At 43.8% G+C, this 22,878-nt stretch overlaps 3 protein-coding genes across 5 annotated transcripts in view; 1 reads left to right on the forward strand and 2 right to left on the reverse strand.

The window, feature by feature from the left end:
- Positions 1 to 1,998: 1,998 nt before the first annotated feature.
- Positions 1,999 to 9,192, reverse strand: LOC114594511 (acyl-coenzyme A thioesterase 1-like). 2 transcript variants are annotated; one of them, XM_028724317.2, is made up of 3 exons: positions 8,465 to 9,169; positions 4,620 to 4,822; positions 1,999 to 4,060 (listed from the first exon to the last, which is right to left on the reverse strand). In XM_028724317.2, the coding sequence occupies exons 1-3, from the start codon at positions 9,039 to 9,041 to the stop codon at positions 3,485 to 3,487; spliced, it is 1,356 nt and encodes a 451-aa protein (XP_028580150.2). In that variant the 5' UTR covers positions 9,042 to 9,169; the 3' UTR covers positions 1,999 to 3,484. The 2 variants fall into 2 exon arrangements, with proteins under 2 accessions (XP_028580150.2, XP_077783483.1); XM_077927357.1 differs by lacking the exon at positions 1,999 to 4,060 and adding an exon at positions 4,091 to 4,484 and having other exon boundaries at positions 8,465 to 9,192.
- Positions 9,193 to 10,353: 1,161 nt separating this feature from the next.
- Positions 10,354 to 13,374, reverse strand: LOC114594539 (acyl-coenzyme A thioesterase 1-like). Its single transcript, XM_028724371.2, has 3 exons — positions 12,786 to 13,374; positions 11,756 to 11,958; positions 10,354 to 11,181 (listed from the first exon to the last, which is right to left on the reverse strand). Exons 1-3 carry the CDS (start codon positions 13,372 to 13,374, stop codon positions 10,576 to 10,578), a joined length of 1,398 nt encoding a protein of 465 aa, XP_028580204.2. The 3' UTR covers positions 10,354 to 10,575.
- Positions 13,375 to 13,540: 166 nt separating this feature from the next.
- HEATR4 (HEAT repeat containing 4) overlaps positions 13,541 to 22,878 on the forward strand; it is a 41,838-nt gene continuing 32,500 nt past the window's right edge. Inside the window, exons 1-4 of one of the 2 annotated variants that reach the window (XM_077927362.1) lie at positions 13,541 to 15,394; positions 15,938 to 17,536; positions 19,997 to 20,184; positions 21,741 to 21,878. In XM_077927362.1, the coding sequence (XP_077783488.1) occupies positions 16,587 to 17,536; positions 19,997 to 20,184; positions 21,741 to 21,878 (1,276 nt within the window). In that variant the 5' untranslated portion in view covers positions 13,541 to 15,394; positions 15,938 to 16,586. The remainder of the gene's footprint in view (positions 15,395 to 15,937; positions 17,537 to 19,996; positions 20,185 to 21,740; positions 21,879 to 22,878) is intronic. The other variant, XM_028724346.2, reaches the window with a different exon arrangement.

Below are 22,878 nucleotides of genomic sequence, written 5' to 3' on the forward strand. Positions count from 1 at the left end.
TTGTCTTGAATAGTCGTCACCTTCTGTGTCATGGCCCGATCGCTTCCATTATTTAATATTGACTAGATCATCATCATCATCCGTTCATATTAACTGTTATAACCCTGATTAATGCTCAAGAGAGCTGCGCTTCAGATGAACTTAACAGGCCAGCAATGGAAACGTCTTTACAGTATTCAGAATGGATTATGTTAAAGCCAGTGCTTTTTCTCTCTCGGGGGTTACTCAAGGGTACGCAGTACTGGCACCCATTTGTCTAGAAAAAAAGCACTGGTTAAAGTTGTCATTATCCTCCAGATTTTATTTTTTTAAAATCCTGTCCAGTGTTTACTACATTTTGGAAAGTGCTGCAGATATTACTAGATATTATAGTACCACATAAATGTAAGATTGTACAGTGGTACCTTGGGTTACATATGCTTCAGGTTACAGACTCCGCTAACACAGAAATATTACCTCAGGTTAAGAACTTTGCTTCAGGATGAAAACAGAAATCGTGCTCTGGCGGCGAGGTGGCAGCAGGAGACCCCATTAGCTAAAGTGGTATCACTGTATTGTTAAGTCATTTGTAAAATCTTATTCTGGCAGAAGATACAGGTTTCAAACCCTCAGTGAGTTAAAAACTTCTTTTGCATACAAAGACAGGCTGCAGTGGATTGAGCAGATGAGACCAATAGTGAGTCCACTGGTCAAGGCAGTTACTGCACATTCTGTAGAGGGAAATGAGGGGCAGATGGGGCTTGTTAAGCTGGGAAGGTAGCCCATTTGGAGAAGAAAAACACTTCAGGCACTGTGATTCTTCAGAGGTTTGACATCACCCCCGAAGTACACACCATTGACTCCTGAGACAGACGGATGCCAACAACAAAAGCTATACACTCTTTTATATATATTATATCATATATTGAGTAAATTGAACAATAGTGGGTTGCATCTATTGTTAGTTCTACTCAGGGTAAGTCAATGGATATGCAGTGGCTGAGGAAGGGGGTGTGGTGTGTGTGGGCTACCCTGGGTGTCATCACTGAAGGGGATGACAAAAAGATGAGTTTTTATAAAAAAATTGGGCTCACGAAACTTTTTTGTTCAGTCAAGAAACGTAAGGGAACATGTCTGGCACTGGGCGCCACACCATGGGGGCTGGCACTTACCGCAGAGCCTGCGATGTGCCCGAACCACGTGTCTCTTCTGGGAGTGATGTGGTGGCTTCAGTGCCTGCAGGCTCCACGCTGCTTGAAACGGCAGCATGGGGCTTGTGTCTGCCCACTGCCTCTTCCTCAGCCGCCCTATAACTGAGGGGGAGGCAGCGGAGAGGCTCTACACAGCACCCCCCACCCCCTAGCTGCAGGACGCGCACTCCACACAAGGCACCTGAACGGCTAGCTACGCCGCTGTGGCCCACTAAGCCCAACTTAGTGAGTTTACTTACGGAACTTAATTGAATACAACCCTATACAGTGGTACCTCAGATTACATACGCTTCAGGTTACAGACTCCGCTAATCCAGAAATAGTGCTTCACATTAAGAACTTTGCTTCAGGATGAGAACAAAATCGTGCTCCGGCGGCAGGAGGCCCCATTAGCTAAAGTGGTGCTTCAGGTTAAGAAAAGTTTCAGGTTAAGAACGGACCTCCAGAATGAATTAAGTACTTAACCCGAGGTACCACTGTATGTGTGTACATATACAAGTGATTCCCCATTTATGCAGGGGTTATGCTGCAAATGGTAATTTTACAAATCCAACATTTAAATACATAATACATAATATTTTATAAAAAAAAATACCCAGGCGGTGTATTTTTAAACTCAATGAACTACAGACAACAGACTAAGATCAAGACAAATTATTTATGTGTACATGTCAGACGAATGGCTGTCTGACCTCTCTCTGTTGTTACTATTATTATTGTTATAATTACCATAATTTGCATTTATGAGACAGTGTCTCAAGTGACTTATGTTTTTATAGCTGTAAAACAATTTTTGCATGACTTAGCATACATTTTAATGTTTCTTTTCTTTTATTAACACAATACTTCCATTCCGTACATTTATAATATCAAAGAAAATAATTAAATCTGTGACATCACAAGGAGTAACATTAATCATAACCAAGTGCACAACAAAACTCTAGACATGAATCTGATAATTATAATACTAATATAAGGAAATTGTTGATCTATTCCTACTCAAAAAAGAAATCAAATGAAAGAAAACTGACTCACATTTCCAAATTTGAGTAATAGTCTTATAATAAAACAGACATACATATTTTTTTCCAAAATTTCACTTCCCAAAGTATAAATACATTGCAAAACCATAGGTCTTTATTGGTTTTAAACAATCTCTTAGTATAATCAACAATTTTCTCACATTTTGCTAAAACTTTATTTTGTCTCTGTCCTTTTTTTTTTAAGTCAGTTTAGCCATAATTGCTAAAGCCCATGATTTTCTGACTCATCATTTGATTTTTGTTATGGTTGGCAATCTCCAATACTTTGTGTAAAGAATTCTGCCTGTTGTAATAATATAGAAAACTAATTAGCTGTAATTCCTGCACAGCAGAGCTTTTGACTAGATGACCGTTGGATCCCTTCCAACTCTACAATTCTGTGATTCTATGATTCTAATTACTTGTCTTCTGACTTCACTGATAGTTTAATGCAATGTAAAAAAAACACCACAGGATGGAGTGGGACAAAATTAAAAATACAGTACATCAGAAAAATAAAAACATTATTGACTAAAGGGGTTCATGAAGCAGTAACATTAATGGACAAATCCATTAGGTAGAAAAAAGTGGTATTTAAGACAAGGAGTGTACAGTCCCACGGCAATCCTCATTTGCATTACTTTATGCTAGTCTCATTTTTTATGCTTCATATCAGGGAGAGAGTAATACCACACCACATCCAAGAAAATTATGGCCAAGTATGGTTTTCGTTTTAAAATTAGAAGGTCAGGCTATGTGTGACTCTAGTCTTTTTCTATCCATATGTTTTAAAGACCTCTTGGCTTTGTCTTCAAGTAGTAACATTGGCTGTGTTTGCTAAAGGTAGACTTATTCCAGAAATTTCAAGATAGCAGAAAGTAGTCATATTCTGGATCTTTGGTTTCAAAATGGCAGATTTTTTTTTGCTGGTTTTGAAGAACAAGTTTATTTGCTTACCTTTAAATCCATTATGGTTTGCCACCTTTGATCTTTTAAGAGCTGGCCAGGGTTTACAGCTTCATATTTACACCCTCAACCAACTCATATACCTGCGTGTTTTTATCGTTAGAGTTCTTCATCCCAAACACATTTTATCATATATACCTTTGACTGTTCCACTCTGAATCAGTCCAATCTTACCTTGTCATCAGTTTACATAATAATTTAATCCAGCTAGGTCCATACAACATGTTTCATGTCTTTCCTTCCTCCTCAGGCCCTATGGCACATTTACCCACAACTTCAGTTGCCGGTGTGCAGCTATTTGAGTGATCATCTCAAGTGGAACTGCAGAAACTCCAAAATCTTCCCCCAAGAATGCTCTTGGGCATGGGCATGAGCTCTCCTCTCTCCGCCACCCAGAATAGGCACCCCTAAAACACGGTCTAAGGCTACCAGACAAACTGGGGTAAATACTGGATTAATTTGATGGCCTGCTCCAGAGTAACTCAAGAGTGTAAAGTTGTCCTTCCCGTGTTGGCACAGGCACCCAGTGGCTATCTCAGCATACAAAGAACTCTTCCAAATGCGGTCTTCTTCCCCGACTACAAAAAGGAAGTGCCCTTCTGCTTTTTCTATGGGGATGCGACTACGTGAATTAGCTGGGTCCATTGGGTCGTCCAAGGCTTCGTAAATGTCGAAAACACCATTCTCTGAAATACTGACTCTGCTCATATTAAAGCAAAGCCCAGGCAAAGTAAGTGCGCCATAATGGAGGGCAGTGGCTGTGATGGAGCTGCAACCAGAAATGCAGACGGCAGCCACTACTTCTGGCAAGAAAGTCATCATTGAAGATGCCAATTCTGCTCCTTTGCCAGTCCCAATAACACCAATTCCTGGCCCTTTAACCTTCGGGATGAATGAAACAGCACGAGTGAGAATTGTAGAGAGGAAGAGAAGAAAGAACACACGTTAGAAGTCTGGGTTGTGGAGCATCCCTGATATATAGAGAAACCTGCCAAATTATTAACTTATTCTGAGAAAACAACACACACATCAAACCTAAAAGCTGATACCAAAATATCAATTCAAATAGTCTAGCCCATTTAAAAAATGTTATTTTATTAGGATGGAAAACTAGGCTTACAAAATATTCACAATAAAACTATTTGTTAATTTCTTAAAATAAGAGCATAATCTGTTCCGTCTCATACACATAGTTTTTTAAATCCCTTCTCCAAAGCATATCCCAATAGAACCAGTCTTCCTCCAGAAAGGCAGATGATTTGATCTGACCTGATCCCATGATTTCTTCAGCTCGCAAGTACAAGATCTAAAAACAAACATTGGTATTTCCTCAAGGGATGAAGTGCCGTTTTTTTCTCAAAACTGTCGTCCATACAGACTCTTTCAACTGCAAGAGAGCAAGGAGCTGTATGTATAGGTAAACAATCCTTACCATACTCACCTTTGGATGGCGCAGCAGGAACCTAGCTGCCTCTTCAAAGTATTCAAGGTGGAAATCCTCCATGGTTTTGGGAAGATCCTCAAAATTAAAATATGGCAGGGAAAGAGCAGCAAAGCCATGAGTAGCCAGAAGGCTGGATCGGTATTCAATTAACCCACCTTCATCACCAAACATATCTATCACTCCTGGAAAGGGGCCATTTCCTAATGAAAGCAGAGAGCAATGTTGTTGGGGCACAGAGCATTGAAAGAAATGTTCATAAAATGCTAACCAGAATAACACTATTAAAACCACATTATTATCAAAATACAACAAAACACTGATGCCACATTTTCAGGAAAGAAGAAGAGAAAATGCTTTGAATGACTTGCAGTGCAATTCTAGACATGTATACTCAGAACTGGGACGCGGGTGGCGCCGTGGGTTAAACCACAGAGCCTAGGACTTGCCGATCAGAAGGTCGGCGGTTCAAATCCCCACGACGGGGTGAGCTCCCGTTCCCCAGTCCCTGCTCCTGCCAACCTAGCAGTTCGAAAGCATGCCAAAGTGCAAGTAGATAAATAGGTACCGCTCCGGCAGGAAGGTAAACGGCGTTTCCGTGCGCTGCTCTGGCTCGCCAGAAGCAGCTTAGTCATGCTGGCCACATGACTCGGAAGCTGTACGCCGGCTCCCTCGGCCAATAAAGTGAGATGAGAGCTGCAACCCCAGAGTCGTCCACGACTGGACCTAATGATCAGGGGTCCCTTTACCTTTACCTTATACTCAGAAGTAAGCCCCATTAAATTTGGTGGGACAGTGTGATGCAAGTTTTCCACTCTTTGACCTCTGTGTTAAAATAACCATATCTCTTTAATAACAGTATTATATTTTCATCCTATGATAGTATTATTTTATGTTGTATTTCTTTCCTTATTCAGTGGCCTCCTGTCTGTATTTAAAAACTGCAAATACCAACCACTAGGTTAGTAGATAGTTAAGAATCTGTATTCTGTAATACAGCACTCATTTTAGCAAAATTGAGACATTATACTGTAGTCATACCAGTATTGTTCAGGCCTGGACTCTTCTCTTTTTTATGTTTAATTTTCTATTTTCAATAATTTAACAATTTAACATCCAAATTACTTACTTATTCATCCCTTCTAGACTTTCCCTCACCCCACCCCTGATTTCCAATTTCTCCCCTGTATTACCTTACACATCTTTGGTTTTCCATTCAGTTACAAGTCCATTGATAACCCTAATTCACATAGTGAACCCCAAAGATTTCTAACAAAGGATATTACAGTTTTGGTACGAATGCTAAGTATCTCACACAGAGAATCATGCATTTTCCTCTAAATCGTCAGGACAGCTCTGTTGCTCCCCTGAAAGGCAATGCTGTGGTCCTCAAGCTGTAGAAAGGATATTAAGGCCATCGTCCTATTGACACTTACCTGAGTAAATTCTATTGAACACACTGAAGTTTACATGCATAGGATCAGGTTGTTAGGGGAAATCTCAGGCATACGATAGAATTTAAGAACTCCTTTTGTACACCAGTGGTTCATTAAAACATCACATTTGGGCTTGATCATTCAGGTCTGGCAGCTACTTATACCACTGTGTTCAAGGTTCAATCTTCAGAATCTTCAGGGATCCCAGGCAGCTGTGCTGGGAAAGACATCTGCTTGAGACTTTGGAGAACAGCCATTTCCATGGTGTCCTCCAGATGTTACGCACTACAATTCCCATCAGCTCCAACCACCATGGTTATGCTAGCTGGAGCTGCTAGGAATTGTAGTCCAAAACATCTGGAAGGCCACAGTTGGTGAATGCTGACACAGCTACTAGATGGGCCAATTATATGATGTGGTATAAGGCAGTCTTATAGGTTCACATAATGTACCGTGTTAAATATAACTTGTTTAATTATTTTATATTTTATAAAATCCCCAGTAATTGAAGGGATAAATAAACAAAATTAATATAAGTTTTAAGTCAAAGGCTGCTAGCCTACTGAGTTGTGTCCAACTAACCTCAACTCAGAGTAGACATATTGAGATTAATGGAACCAAGTTATTCATTAATTTCAATGGGTCTACTCTATGAAGAAAACTTAGTTGGACATAACCCATTGTTGATACTAAATAAATGCAAGTAGTAAGTATTCCCCACCAAGCCAGGTTTTTTAAATTATTGAACTAACATGCAGCAGTGAGGTGCCAAGTCAACCTGGTATCTTGGACATCACTGAGGCAGATGAATTAAAGAAGCCAAGCTCCTTCATCTCACTCACTCACTCCTCCAGGTACATGCAATGTAAACAATTATTAAATGATGTTAGTCAGTATTATTAATATTTTTAAATGTAAAATTCAGGAGGCGTGGCTAGCTGGAAAGCTAAACCGTGAATTATTTCTGTGTCTCCATCACCCCAGGGCAAAATCTAAGCAGAGTGGATCCTACTAATATCTAAACACAAAATTTTGTACAGCCCCAGCGAGGTAATGATCTGAAGACTACAGGGACCAAAAAGCAAATCTGTGAGGTTAGATATTCAGGAAGAAATAGCAGGAACCCTGTCTGAGGCTTCAGAGGAGGCATCAGACACTGGTATGACCAAAGGCAATATGAGGGCACCGAAAGGCGGGAAAGTATCTGCCACAGTGGGAGAGGAAAGAGACTCAGTTGAGTACATTAATAAAATAAGACAGACACCAATCTTGGACAGGGGAGCAGCCCTAGTTCTTTCTGAGCAGAAATTAGAGATGCTATCTAAACAACTGTCAGAGATTTCTAAAACAGCAAACGATGCGCACAATCTTGCTGTAACCAATCAGTCTGAGATGCAACTCTTACAAACAACGACTGAAAATTTATCTATGAAACTGGAGGAACAATCAGACAAGGAGGGAAGGAAAAAATTCTTCTCCATTATATCCACAGTTAAAAGCCAACCTCTTTCTCCAAATCCTGCCTTAGCCCTACTATCTTTAGACATAGACTTGGGCTTCACCCTGCACCACGGAGAATTAGTAGGCTTCTTACTGACTGCAGCATGATTAGTGATAGCTCAACAACGGATAAACCAGTCTGAAATATTTGGGATACAGCAATATTTGAGCATCTCACTGGACACAGGAGAGCATGTAAAGGCATAACAAAAAGAGGCAGCTTCCCAGAAATGTGGACCCCTTTCTATGTTAATAACCAAAATCAATAACTTGTTGTACCAACCGCTCTATTGTCTCAGTGGAGAGGTTACATTAAGTAATATATTTGAACACTGAATGTGTAAGCTTATGTGTAAAGTCAATGAATAGAACAAATACCATTAGAGGTAATGCTGAGCAAGTGTTAAAAGGTTATTGCTTTGCATTTGTTTAAAAACCAATGTATAGAATCATGTGTCTTGTAATTAAATCTTCCCATATGGCAAACATGTACAGTATTCATATTTGAGGACTGGTGGCTCTGGCTGAATTCGGTGCAGATACACTATGATTATTGCCAAAGTTTAAATCTGGTTCATTAAGTATTTGTTTCTGAAATTACTTGCTGGTAAATGAGTGATGGCTACTCTTTGGGGAAAGTGTGCTAGTTGCAACCCTTATTGTTTTGGAATATTATCATTTGAATATTATCATCTCTACTGAAAGCCTGTTCTATTTGGGCCCTGCCAAGCTGAACACAGCCCACCAACTTTGCATAGCTGCCCACTAAGGATCTGAGCATTGCCCTGTTTTTGCTGCCTGTCTGGGACTGCAAAAGCAAGGTGACTGTCAACTTTTGAGTTAACTAGGTTCCCTCAGGACAAATAAGCAGCCTGAGCCCCGTCCCACTGCCAAGTCTACCCAACTCACCTGGGGGAAGGAACAAGCTCCCTCTCACCGCACCGTCCTTCACCCTAATCCTTCTCACTTCGGGAAGAATGAACCGCCTTTCCACGTTCGTTTTGGCAAGCACCTGTCCCGGGATAGCACCGGGCTGGCTGTAGCCCTGGTGCACTGACATCTCCAGTTTCATGGGACCCTTCACTTTTCTGGGCTCCAGCCTTTGGTAGGGGTTCTCCATTGCAGCAGGCGAGAGGCTCCAAAACAGCCCCATGGGCTCCAAGCCCGTGTAGTCTCCTCCCTTGGAGGGGTCTTTGGACAGATCTACCTGCCCTTGCTCATCCGCCTGGTAATGGGCACAGGAATCAAAGAGGATGCCCTCCTCGTTCACCGCCAGCGCCCTTAGGGTCACTTCCTGCAGGGGCGGGAGTCCCCAAACCGAAACCTTCGCGGGCTGATCTGCCAAGCCTGCAGCGGGGTCAACCGAGACTGTCGCTACCCCTCTTCTGCCGCAGCTTTTGAGGGAGGTCCTCCCGAAGGGGCGGCTCACACCCCCCAAGTGCTCCAGGCAGACGTCCCAAGCTTTGGCTGTGACCCGTCGCCACATGATGGGCTGCTACTAATCCGATCCGTTTGCTATTGCTGTCTGCGCGCTGCTCGAACGGAGAGCGGAGCAGAGAGAAGGAGACACAATCTGCAACTTCTGCTCTGCCTGGAAGTTCACGTGGGAGCACAAAAGGCAGTATCAATCGATCCCGAACCGCACGCTTCATAATGAGCAGATGTAAGTCGCTGCCGCGTCCGGCGCTGCCAAAGTACAGTTGACTCGCGAGCAGCCGACCCATAGGAGTCAACTGCTGGGGGCCGAGGGGTCTTAAGTCCCCCCCAATAAAATATTTGAGGGGTCTGTCCCCCCAAGTTGGTGGGTATTGTCATTCAAACAGTGTGCATGCACCACATCATGTGATTGATTATGCAAGGCAGTGCTTACTTGCCCCCCCAAAAAATATTTTTTCAAGTTGGCACCCCTGCTCCTACCACTTCCAATCAGTAACAGGAAATGAGTTTCAAAGGAGTGGGGGAACCTGACAGGAAAGCAGCACCTCTCCTTCACTAAGATTCGTGTGATAGGTTGGGTTTTCAATGAGTTTTACTGGAGTCAGGTTAGCCCAGTAAATACAGCATGTGGCATCACGTGAAATTCCAGCTTTGTAATATCTCCTGCTGCAAACTTTAAACTTATATCCTAACAGAGGCTCAAGGGTAGAATTAATTATAGACTTGCTGGAGATTTATGTTTTCTTCTAATTCATGGAGAACATAATAATATAAAAATAGACCTGCTGGATCAAGGCAGTGACCCGTCTATTCCAGTGTCCTATTCTTACAGTGGCCAACCAGATCCCTGTGGGAAGTCGGTAAGCAGGATGTGAGCTCTCTCTCCTGCTGCAGTTTCCAGCAACTGGCATTCAGAAGCATGAATGCTGCCTCTGACTGTGAATGAAGGACTTAACCATTGGGGTTTGTTGCCTTATCCTCCATGAAGCTGTCTAATCCTCTTCAAAGCCATCACAAGTTGGCAGCCATTACTGCCTCTTGTGGGAGCAAAGTCCATACTTTCACTATGTGCTGTGTGAAGTGCTTTCTTCTGTTTGTCCTAAATCTTCCAAGGTTCAGCTTTATTGGATAGCCCCAAGTTCTAGTATTATGAGAAGAGAAAAACTTTACTCTACCCACTTTCACCTCTTACTCACTTTTTTCTCTAAACTCGAAAGATCCAAATGTTGTAACCTAATGGGAGTTTCTCCATCCCTTTGATCATTTTGACTGCCCTTTCCCAACTCTACCATTTGCTTTATGAGGTGAGGTGACCAGAAGTCTACACAATATTCCAAATGTGGTTGCACCAGAGATTTGCATAATGTACACCATTTGTAGTTTATTTTTGTAGCTGGGGATTCTTAGATGTCCCTTATACAAAAGCTTCCTCATGTTGCTTGTAAAGCACTCTGTCAACATAATGAGTCCCCTGTCTGCAGAATTGTTATATCAAACAGATTTATTGTTATATATAAGAACGGGGGGGAAACAATCGGCCACACACCCATTATCTGATAAAACACCTCTTCCGAGCAACATTCTCACAGCTTGCTGTGTTCTTCATCTTGTTTTCCATTGAGGTGTTTGCGGAAGAAGGTTTGAATCTGACCCCATGCATCCACCTGTGCTGCGGCATGAGCCCTGGGCTCCCCTCCCCAGATCACTGGTCTGCCCACCAAGAGATGCATTGAAGCTGCACACATAGGAAAATACGGAGGCTCAATATAATGTCCTGCTCCAGGATAGCAAATTATCTCAGGTTTTTCTTTTCCATGAGCCTGTAGCCGCTTGGAGGCTTCCACAGCAAAAAACTCGCTCTTAAAGTTGTGGTCATCTTGGCCTACGATGAAGAGGAAACGTCCTTCAGCCTTCTCCAATGGAATAAAACTTTGGCGATCGGGGCCCTCAAGTGGGTTGTTCATGACATCCAAAATGTCAGCAACACCAGACTTGTCTAATTTGAGCCGCTCTGCATTGAAACCAAGAGGTGGAATGGTGATGTCCTTGTAGTGCAGTGGCACAGCTATATTGGCCACAGCGCTATTAATAGTGACTGTAACAGTGACACCCTTTAAGAAAGAGGCCATAGAGATACACAGGTCACCACCTTTTGAGTGTCCCAGCAGTCCAACTCCTGGACCTTTAACCTAAAGAGAAAGAAAGAAAGAGGTGAAACGAAAACAAGATACATACAGTATGTGCCCCTCTCCCCCACATGACTAAGCTGTGGGCAAAAGCTCATGCTGCTCACCCTTAGTTTGGCAAAAGAAAAAAAGCTGAGCTGAGGACCATTTCACATTTCTGAACAATCTATCACAGTGACTGCCCAAGGCTTGCCTGCTTTGGTTAATCTTTGCAGTCAAAAATGGAGAAAACTGTTGCTGTGGACTTTAACCTTTCAGTGTTTTTTTTTATTCCAGGAGCTTGGCACAAATAATGAATTTAAAATATTAGTGCAATACAAGTAAGCATGTGATGATCAGAGTTCAGCTCAGAGAATACTCTCAAATCAGCAATTCAACAGCTCTCAGAATAAGAATACTATGGAATATATACTTCTGCATATACAGTGGTACCTCGGGATGTGAACGGGATCCGTTCTGGAGCCTTAGATGTGCTTCAAATGTATGGTGTGGTTCTACACACAAGACTTTCCAGTTTCAAATGTAGCACCCTCAGAAGCTTGCTATTTTTGTGAAGGCTGTCCACATATGGCCCTACCTTTGGATGTTTCAGCATATAGTTCAGAGCTTCTTCAAAATACTCCAGATGAAATTCCTTCATATCTCTGGGAAGATCTTCATAAGCATAATAGGCCAATGCTAATGTTACAAAGCCATGATTGGCCAACAGACAGGCTCGGTATTCTGGAAGTCCTCCTCCAGTTCCTGAAATATCAATGATTCCAGGAAAGGGACCATCACCTATAAAAGACAGAACGAAGTTGCATTATCTTTTTTAGACTTCTCTAGAATTCACCTTATTGAAAAGAAAGCCTAGCATGGAATCACCTAATTTTAGTTTTGGAAGGGACCTTGGAGATAATTTAACTCTGACCACTTGGGTTGAAAAGACCCACTTTAATGGCTGGATCCTTCATAATACACTTTTCAAACCTGTTCATATTAGCAGATCAAAAGCAGAGAATGAGAGAGTTTGGAGTCTGAGGTGCCAGTGAGTTGTTGTTTCCAGTGAGCAAGGCTTGCTACGAAATACAAAGGAATAGGCAAGGTACAGGGCTAGCTCAGCACCATCATTAGACACAGTAGGGCAAATAATCAATTCTCTCTCTTTACACCTTGCAGCGTGGCCCCGGCCGGGACAACTTCCGCCTCACTGTATTTGTGAAGTCTTTTAAGGTGCCACCAGACTTCTTTTATTGCCAACACACTTCTGCAGCTCTTCCTCCTCTTCCTTAATTGTGGGTTTTTTTCTTTGCTTGCTGGGTGCCATATCTTTCTCCCTTTCTGAGCAGGAAGAAGAGGAACCAGTTTACTACAGGATGGAGAAATCCAAGCCAGGGATGTGTGTGCCCTTCCAGAAGTCGTTCACCACAACCACTCCCACGATCTCTCTGAAACTAAGCTCCTCTGCCTGGGACTAACGAGTTCTTTGAAATGCAACAACACGTGGAGGAGCCGCAGCTCTGGCGTTGGCTCACAAAAAGTGTGTGGGTGTCAACGACACGAAGCGCAGGAGCGTCTAGAAGGCCTTAAGAAGGCCAAGCGCGGGGCCAGAGTCCGCCACTCACCCGGGGGCAGGAAGAGGGTGGCGCGGACCCGCCCGTCCCGCACGGGGATCCTCTGGACGCCGGCGCGCAGGAAGCCCCTCTCGTGGGAGCCCTTGGCGAGGACGCCTCCCGCGAGGCCCTCTCCGTGTCCCTCGAGCACCTCCAGCTCCAGGCTGAAGGGGCGCTGCACGTCGCGCTTCACCAGCCGCCTGAAGGGCTTGCGCGGCTTCAGCGCCCACAGCAGCCCCATGGGCTCCAGGCCAGAGAAGCTGCCGCCCTCCAGCGCCGGCGAGCGGCTCAGGTCCAGCTGCCCGCTGCCGTCCGCCCGGTAGAGCGCGAGCGACTCGAAAAGCTCCCCGACCTCGTCCTGCAACGATGCCCGGAGCGTGACCTCTTGCTGGGGCCGCAGCCCCGACACCGAGATACCCAGCGGCTCGTCGAAGAGGCTCCGGCCGGCGGGGGAGAAGTCGATGCGGGCGTCCATGAGGGAAGCGCTAGTGGAGGCGGCGCTCTGACAGCAGCTGCCGGGGGGGCGAAAGGCGCAGCGGGGTCTGGGACGCAGGCGGAGTCCCAGGCCGCGTCCCCAGAGCAGGCGCCCAAATGAGGCCATGGCAGCGGAACGAGCTGTCAGCCCCAGTCAAATCAAGCGGCGGCGCCACCCCTCGTAGTTTCAAATTACACAACAATTGTTTGGAAAGGAAATTCGTTTGGGGCGGAGGGAGGAGGCTGCCCTTCGCACAAGGCCTTTCCCCCTTCTTCCAAATGGTCACCGTGCAGTCCGAATCCATCGAGTCCTCTAACTCCTTCATTTAATTCAGTGGGGTTCATGGGCGTAGCCAGGATTTATATTGCGGGTGAGGCAGGGTCAATGTCAGCGGGGCCATAACCGAGTTAGTTAAGTATTTCTATTTATTTATTTATTTACTTGATGGGGGTGGGGGGTGGCAACTTGCACCCCGTGCCTCCCTTGGTGGGGTTTACCAGATTTAGATCCTGATCCTGAATCCTGAATTTCCTAAAATTTAGAAAAAGTTGTTTATCCCTGAGGTGCAGGTGTAAGACTTATCTCTCTCTCTGTCTCTCGTTTGCTTTCCTGTTGATTGCCATATTTGTTATATGTTGAAAATTAAGAAAATACTGGTTTCGGAGGAAAAGCAAAATGGCCCCTTGCTCCCCACAACCAGAGTGCTGCAGCAACTTGTGATAAAAATAAAAAAATAAAGAGTAGGGAGCTCCAAATGTTAACATTCATGTTACAGGAAATTCATGTTGTAAACAGCCAGACGGACATATTGCCCGGACAAATGCCAGTGAGCAAAAGTTTGCCTTCTGTATTTATTTCATATAATGTATAATAAATGTCAGTTTGATGCACCCAACCTGAAGCATTCTGGAGATCTTCGACTAACTTGAATGCTGAAAACTTGTGCACTCTAAGGTAGTTCAATAAATGTTACTTCACTAGCTTTGTTTCCCTCCATGTTTAAAAAAACCAACAACAACTTGTGAAACAGCAGGTTTAATACCAAACAGCCAAAGGGGACTTAGCTTGGCAGCTCTATTTAAAATCAACAAATCAAAATTGACAGAATGTGAGTACATCATTTGTAGCCTGGCAACAACTGTACACAAGTAGAAGGGAGGTCTGAAGAGACAAGAATCTGATTTCTAATGTGCATGTATTTGCGATGTGCTCCTGCTCCTACAAGAGCAGATCTGTGAAAGCCATTCTGAAAGGTTAGTACAAACTTTTCAGTCTTCATAAAGAACAAGAAAAAGAAATACCCTGGAATCCAAAAAAAAGCAGGGATGTGAAATTGGCTGAAGTTGGGAGTGGGTCACATAAAAACAGAGATTCTTGTACAATATTGCAATGTATATTTTCCAACTTAAACTTAACAAAAGATTGCAGAGAACAAAGAAGGTGACTGCCCACAGTGGCTTGTAGTAATTTAATGTAGAGACCTAAGTTCCTAATTATTATAATTACAACATTTAAAAAAATGATTGTTGAAAACATTTCCATACAGTGGCAGGAATTAACATAGCATATTGTATAAATATTACTGTATTTTCTCAAGTTTAACACTCACCTTTTCTGGCCAAATTACATTGTGAAAATTAAGGTGTGCATTAGATTCGATGACACATTTACACTGGCCAGCAAATACATTTTTTGGTTTCAAGGTTTTGAAAATTGAGGTGCGCATTAGATTCGATGGCACATTAGACTCAAGTAAATGTATGTTCTGAAACATGTATGCTACTTTAAGAGAGGACAGCAAAAACATTTTGGGGCACCTTAAAGATTTACAGACTGGCTGTATGATTAAGAAGTAAGCCCCATTAAGGCTAGTGGGGTTTCTTCTCAGGTACAGATTGCAGCCTCATTGTGGCATAAGTGTTATGAGAGGAAGTGAGCACTAAAAGAGGAAAGAACAGGGTTATAAACTAGGATAAATGCATAATTTTAATCAATAAAATTAATATTTAATGTCGTTAAAAATTCCTAATAACTCATCATGAGTAAGTTTTCTTTGAACCATAGATCCTTAAATTATTCCAGCTCATGTATTCCAGGCAGAAACAAGTCCTGCAGGGTGCAAAGCTGACAGCAATGACATTTGCAAGTAAGAAATGTTAATAGCACTTCGGATTGGATTAGGGTACTGAAGGAAAAGCAATATTTGTGGACAAGAACTGACAATGTCAAGTGTACAATAATAGGATAGAAATCTTACCTCGATGCAGAAAGGGATAACTATTGTCAGCACAGTGCATGTTGTACAAGTGTAATAGTCACTGGGAAGAAAGAAAAATAATTTTTGTTTGTGTGCCGGGGCAGGTTATGCTTAGTTTAATATCAGAGATTCACAGCGGCATCCTAATGACATTTACTTGGACTAGGACTTTTTTTTTAAGCTAATGCTGCTGTAGCTCCAGCAGCCTCAGCAGAGCAGTGGTTTAAACACAGACAGGGTGATTTGTAGGTTGTACTGTAGAGTAATAGGCTATTGAAGCAGTACTCCTAGGATCCCAAGTGCCGACATGACGTGAGTTTTAACCCATTCTGGAGCATGCCTTGGTGACAAAAGAGTTGACACTAGGCTGGTGAAGCAATATGATAACATGGTGAATGATAATTTCCCACTACTCTCTTTCTGCTTATAAAGAGCCAGAAGTAGAGAACAGCCGATGGGCTTCATTTTGTCCGCCTTGAACAAGCCTATTCAGATGAGATCTTTCCCAGTCTGCATCTGTATTAGAATTGTGTTAAAATATGTTTTTTTATTGTTGTTTGATGCCCTGGGTTTCCTTGGTAGGAAGGGTAAGATATAAAATAAATAATGCATGATAGCATCTCCTCCTCCTTCCACATCACATTCCATCAACCATCAAAGGTAAATAGGTCATCTTGGAGATTCAATGATACCAGCATTCTGCAGTGATAGCCTGTTTGGGGAAGAATTGTGGTGTTGTTTGTTTGCTTGAATCAGGCTTCCTCATCCTCGACCCTCCAGATGTTTTGAGACTACAGTTCCCATCATCCCTGACCACTGGTTCTGCTAGCTAGGGATCATGGGAGTTGTAGGCCAAAAACATCTGGAGGGCCGAGGTTGAGGAAGCCTGGCTTGAATCTTAAAAGGATGGTCTTTTACAATCTGATAGGGTTATTTATTTTCTCTCTGTGGTTTAGGAAAAGCTTGAGTGTCCCCTCAGAAAACAGCGGGATGTCTGTTTCTTTACACAGCCGTTAAGTCAAACTTCTAAAGATTTATGAAAAGTTAGCCACTAGTGAGGAGCCTCACCAGTCTTGAAAGGATGGAAATACCAACTTTTTTCAAGAGCAAAAATCCCTTCCCCCTTGAGTCTAGTCTGAAGGCCAGAGTTGACAGACACAGCTTGCCATCTCGCAAGGCAATGCTGTCTGCAATGAGGGCAAAAATGCCTTTCATGTACCAGAGAGATGTTTGTCATGCTGAAGAGCACTATGCAGAATACCGGAAACAATGCCTCCAGAATGCAGCCAAGAACCTATATTTTTCTAAAGAAGCTGTTTACCACAGAGGGGCAATGCTTCAGTCCTTTAAGGACTATGACCCCAGGGGGTTGTATGATTTTTCCAGTGTCATTCAGAGAAAAGAAAGTGAAAATATTGTTATTAAGAAGCAAAGGCGACCAAGTAGGCTCAAACCTTTGAAGAAATTACAGTCCCTGGTAATGAAGCCAGACCCGCCTCCTCCCAAGGAAATCACCGCTGATGTTCCTGTCTGCATGGAAGAGCTTATCTGGAAAGCCAAGGTAGAAAGCACACTTTCAGAGCCAAGTCTCCTGGTACCTATTCCACCTCCTCCCCCTCCTCCTTCTTGTGAACCTCCATACACACAGGCGTTCCTGACAGAACCTCATGAGATGTTAGCAGACTTGACATTCAAGAGGTCAAAAGCAAGACCCCAGGGCACCACAGTCCATGAGCCAGATCATGGGGACCTGAGGTGGGAAGGAACAATGTTGGTGAAGTTAAACAAGGCTACAGCTCAATTCATTGTGAATAATCAGCCCACCTGGGGAGGCTGGGTTCAGGGTAAGCCACCGGGTTTCAAGAAGCAAAAATATAACTGGGAAAGCATCAGGTACGTGCTTCCTGATGAAAGTGATGTGGAATTACTGGATCAGATTCAGGCTGAGGATACAGTAGTGAAAGGTCAGATTCAAATTCAAATAGATGAAGAGAAGAAACCGGAGACACCTCTCTCTGCTTATTATTACAGGTAAGGCAAATAAATACCTGTTGTACTGGAGCATCAAGCTGTGTTACATTTAGATGCTAATCTCATTATTTGGAAACATGCCTCATGGGATTGTGATCTTAGCTTTAGCCCTATAAAAAGTAAAGGGTGAAGGGACCCCTGACCATTAGGTCCCGTCACGGACGACTCTGGGGTTGCAGCGCTCATCTCGCTTTATTGGCCGAGGGAGCCGGCGTACAGCTTCCGGGTCATGTGGCCAGTATGACTAAGCTGCTTCTGGCGAACCAGAGCAGCACACGGAAACGTCGTTTACCTTCCCACCAGAGGTAGACCTATTTATCTACTTGCACTTTGACGTGCTTTCGAACTGCTAGGTTGGCAGGAGCTGGGACTGAGCAACGGGAGCTCACCCCTTTGCGGGGATTCGAACCGCAGACCTTCTGATCGGCAAGTCCTAGGTTCTGTGGTTTAACCCACAGCACCACCCGCGTCCCTTAGCCCTATACATTTTTGCAATAAAAGCTGCTCTTTCCCCTCACTTTCCAATGCTCATTTGAAGGATGATGGGACAAAATATGGGTTTCTGTGACACCCCGGTGAAGGCCATTCTATGGGTAATTACGGTAGCTAAGTAAAAATAAACAATGTATGATTAAAAACAGTTACAAAACAGCCTAAAAATTAATAGATGAGTTTTTAAAAACGCAAAATGGACACATATGGCAGAAAGTTACTCATTCAGCTGGGAAAGCTGGTCAGAACAAAAATGCCTTCAATTGCTACTAGATATTGCAAATATTTGTTGCCCTGCTCCGAGTTACTATGGAGCAGCTTTCTGAGATCTTTGGAGCTTGAAGGAGACTTCATTACCCTGTATCAGTTTTTTCAAAGGGAACACAGAATCAGTTATTTGAGCACAGTCTGTTTTGTTCAAAACCACCATGGTGCTCTCAGAAACCTACTTAGCAACCACCAAGGCCTCATAATGTTTTTATGCATTTTTTAATTGATGGTTGCCTTCTTGGTTGGGGAAGGTGCCTGTTTTTCGGGAGTGGGCATTGCTTGCTTGTTTTACTGTGTTTTTTGTGGGAGGGTATTTTAGTTGAGGGGAGTGTGTTGCTTGTTTTGGGTGGAGGCACTGAACATTACTAGTTTTTCTTCTGTGAAATTGGTGTTTTGTGGTACCACAACACTTTCTCAGAATTCCAAAAAGGCTGGGGAACCCCTGCATTAAAAGGATGACCTGGAATAGAAAAGAAACAAATAAAGGGCCAGGATAAAACTAGAAAACTATTGTATATATTCGTACCCCACCTTTTTCCCTGACGGACTCAAGGCAGCTTACCGATAAAATAAGACCAGCCAAAAACATAGAAACAATTAAACATTAATAGAATTAAAACTATCAATAAATACAGAACAGCACCAGCCCTTTAATTAAAACAACCAGTTCCCACAAGCCTGTTGGATTAAGAATGTGTTCACCTGCTAGCCTCAGGTTCTCCTTTTAATAATCAAAGGTAGAGTAAAGTAGGTCACAATTCAGTAAACTCTGTCCTATTTGCAAAAGATCTTACGGGAATTATACTCTGAAGGAGGAAGAGTGTCAGATAAAAGGGGCAGTAATTTCTAAATGAAGCATTTACTACATTTGCTATTCTGTAACCCTCCCTGGGGAAAAAATAAGAAATGTAGTATTATTATCAACAATGCTGCTGGTGTAAGCTGAGGTTGCTGAGATCATGTACGTAAAATGCTTTAAGCAACTTGGCAACAGCAGTTATTTTTGTATATATTGGGTCTATACAACTTATGGCTCCCCAAGCCAAATGTGCCTGTATTGAGTGGTGTTTCCGCAGACCCTGACAGACAGCAAAGGCATGTGATTCACTGAGGCTGGGGCTTCAGGGATTCCGACCAAGCAACCAAACAGAAAAATAATTGTTTGGTTTTTAGGGCAAGTGCCAAAAAAACAAGAGGTTAGGCTGTTTCTCCACCATCACTCTAAATCCCCCCCGCTTTTTAAGATGGATTCTTTGCAACTTTTACATATACTTGGCACTTGGGGGGCAGAACTCTGTTTTCTGTCAGGTCACACTGAATTCTGTCCCCAAACTTGCCTGAGACCAGTGCTTTTTTTCTAAAAAAAAATGTTTAGGGGTACTCTCATTTTCCTACTCGTATTGAAATACTGCCCCTCAGTGAGGCCAAACTTAGATTCACAAAATGTTGAGGGGTATGCTTACCCCTGCGTCCCCCCCAGAAAAAAAGCACTGCTTGAGACTGCTAGCCTTTATGGCAGCGTGGTCCCCCTCTGGGCTTTGCCCAAGGGCCCTTCCCAGGTACCCAAATTCTTTACTTCAAGAATTGACAACCCTACCTGGTAGGCTTCCATATGTGTGTGATGAGCTGCGTTCTTGTTCTGAGCGAATTGCAAATTGTACAGTGCTCTCAGCTGGAAGTATGCTTCTCATTTCGCAGGGGGCCATCTTTCCACATGAGAGGCCGTGGTGTGGAAGATTCAGTTGATATAAACAAAACTGCGGATGAAATATCAAAGAAGGATCTCAGACATCTGGCACGTACTAAACTTCGAGAACGGCTGAGCGCCCGGGTTGGAAAGTACTCATACACTACCCAGAATGTGTTTGAACAAGAGCTCTATTTTGGTAGGTAGAACTCTAATTCCTTTTGCTTAGCATTGTATAGATATGAATGACCCAAGCATTATTTGGATCCAAGATTACTTGCACAAAGATCAACTGCATTGGATCAACTGTGGGATTCATACAATCACAGCTCAATACATTTCTGGTGATGCTTGGTAGCCTGTGCATATCCTATCATTTTTCTGCCATCCCATCCTAAGTTGCTCCCTGTCACATTTTTAAATATTATACATAGCTGAGTCCAGGAAAATTAGGAGAGAACTATTTGTATGCACTTATTTTGTGTGTTCTAATGGTCAGGGGTCCTTTTAAAAAGAGAAGGGACGCGGGTGGCGCTGAGGGTTAAACCACAGAGCCTAGGACTTGCCGATCAGAAGGTCAGTTTGAATCCCCGCGAAAGGGTGAGCTCCCGTTGCTCGGTCCCTGATCCTGCCAACCTAGCAGTTCAAAAGCACTTCAAAGTGCAAGTAGATAAATAGGTACCACTCCGGCGGGAAGGTAAACGGCGTTTCCGTGTGCTGCTCTGGTTTGCCAGAAGCAGCTTGGTCATGCTGGCCACATGACCCGGAAGCTGTACGCCGGCTCCCTCAGCCAATAAAGGGACATGAGTGCCGCAACCCCAGAGTCGGTCACGACTGGACCTAATGGTCAGGGGTTCCTTTACCTTTACCTGTTTTGTGCGTTATTTCAGTTTTATTCTCATCTACCTTTAAAGACCTCAGCAACCTTGGGAAGGCTGAATTATAATGATCAGACTATGGCCCACAGTAAGCTTTGTGTCTGTGCTGTGATTTGAACTCCCCAGGACTCCCCCAAGTCTATTCTAGAGGTAAAATGTGATGCACTCCAAATGTTGTGGACTACTTTTCCCATCGCCTTGCCAACAAAGGTCTGTATAGTTAAAGCCATGGTTTTCCCAGTAGTGATGTATGGAAGTGAGAGCTGGACCATAAAGAAGGCTGATCGCCAAAGAATTGATGCCTTTGAATTATGGTGCTGGAGGAGACTCTTGAGAATCCCATGGACTGCAAGAAGATCAAACGCATCCATTCTTAAGGAAATCAGCCCTGAGTGCTCACTGGAAGGACAGATCGTGAAGCTGAGGCTCCAATACTTTCGCCACCTCATGAGAAGAGAAGACTCCCTGGAAAAGACCCTGATGCTGGGAAAGATGGAGGGCACAAGGAGAAGGGGACGACAGAGGACGAGGTGGTTGGACAGTGTTCTCGAAGCTACAAACATGAGTCTGACCAAACTGCGGGAGGCAGTGGAATACAGGAGTGCCTGGCGTGCTCTGGTCCATGGGGTCACGAAGAGTCGGACACGACTAAACAACTAAACAACAACAACTTTTGCCATGAAGTCCAGCCAGCATAGCCAGTGGTCAAGGATGATGGGAGTTGCAGTCCTCAACATCTGGAGGACATGACATTGACTATTCTTACTGTAACCCCTACACCACACTGCCTTTCATATGCCACCATAAAGTTCTGGGCAACAGGAACGGGATCATCCCTATCTAGTTGTGGTTTCTTTTGTCTTCTGTGTGTATTTAGGGTCAGCCAAAATTGTCCATCAAAAGACCAAGAAGGATCTTATTGTAATGGATAATCATTATGAATATTATAAACAGCTCCAGCAATGCTACCCAAGACCTCCAGAGGTCTGGAGCTTCATGCCACCCAAAAAGACAGGTAAGAGGCGATTACATACTTGTTCCATCCCATGGGTCCAAGTACAGACTGGGACAAAGAATTGACTGATGCACCGAAGGATCCAGCTGTAGGGATTACAAAGAAAGAGGCACAGAATACCAGAGTGATCACTTCTAGGGCTTTAGGATAAGAGACATGTCAAGAGACTTACAGCAATGCAGGATTCCTTGCCGTGGCTCTCCACTCTGTCTTAGGGTAACTAGGAAGGAAAGCAGCATGGGGGGGGGAGGCAGACAGACAGATGGAGGGAAGAGGAGGGGATGTGGAGCAGAGCAGGTGGACCCTGGTGGCCACAGAGGAAGTCACCAACGGTGTGTGAAAGGCAATGAAAAGCAAACTTTTTGAGTTTCTGGTCTATGGTCTCTCCTGACTTTGGAGGTACACCTCTGCCTATTCAGTGTATTCTGAGATGGATCACTGCCCCTGCTCTCTACACAGGGATGAAGTGATGGACATGAGGCAGAAGTTGAAAATGCAGGTGAGCTGTGCACAGGTGAGCTGCAAGCAAGCTGCCAGCCAGCTCTGTAGAGCCTCCTTTTATTGACACAAAAATGCAAACCAGGCAGATACATTTTGGGCTGTGACCTTTACACATCTTCCAATCCCGAGATCGTGGGGTGGTACAAAGTTATTTTGGCACCTGTTTCCAGCGTGTCATTTTCCCCTTGCACAGTGTATAATGAAGGAGACAAAAGGTCTCAGAGACAAAGGTTACAGACAGGGCACTGCAGACTACTGAGACCGCAAAAGGCTAGACAGAGGTACGATGTTCAGACAGCTGTGGCTTGTCTGTGAGGGGGAGTGTGCCCCGCACCCCAAGGTCACACGTGCAGGCAGACTGGCTGCCTGCGAGTGGGGAGTGTGCTCCCTCCGAACCCCACTCCCCACCCCGTAATCATCCCTACACAGGGAGGGCCATGTTAATCTTTATACTGCGTTCTTCTACCTTTCAATGGGAAGCTCCCCTCAGTTATGGCAG

Source organism: Podarcis muralis, chromosome 1 (genome assembly GCF_964188315.1).
Source record: "Podarcis muralis chromosome 1, rPodMur119.hap1.1, whole genome shotgun sequence".
NCBI classification, from domain to species: Eukaryota; Metazoa; Chordata; class Lepidosauria; order Squamata; family Lacertidae; genus Podarcis; species Podarcis muralis.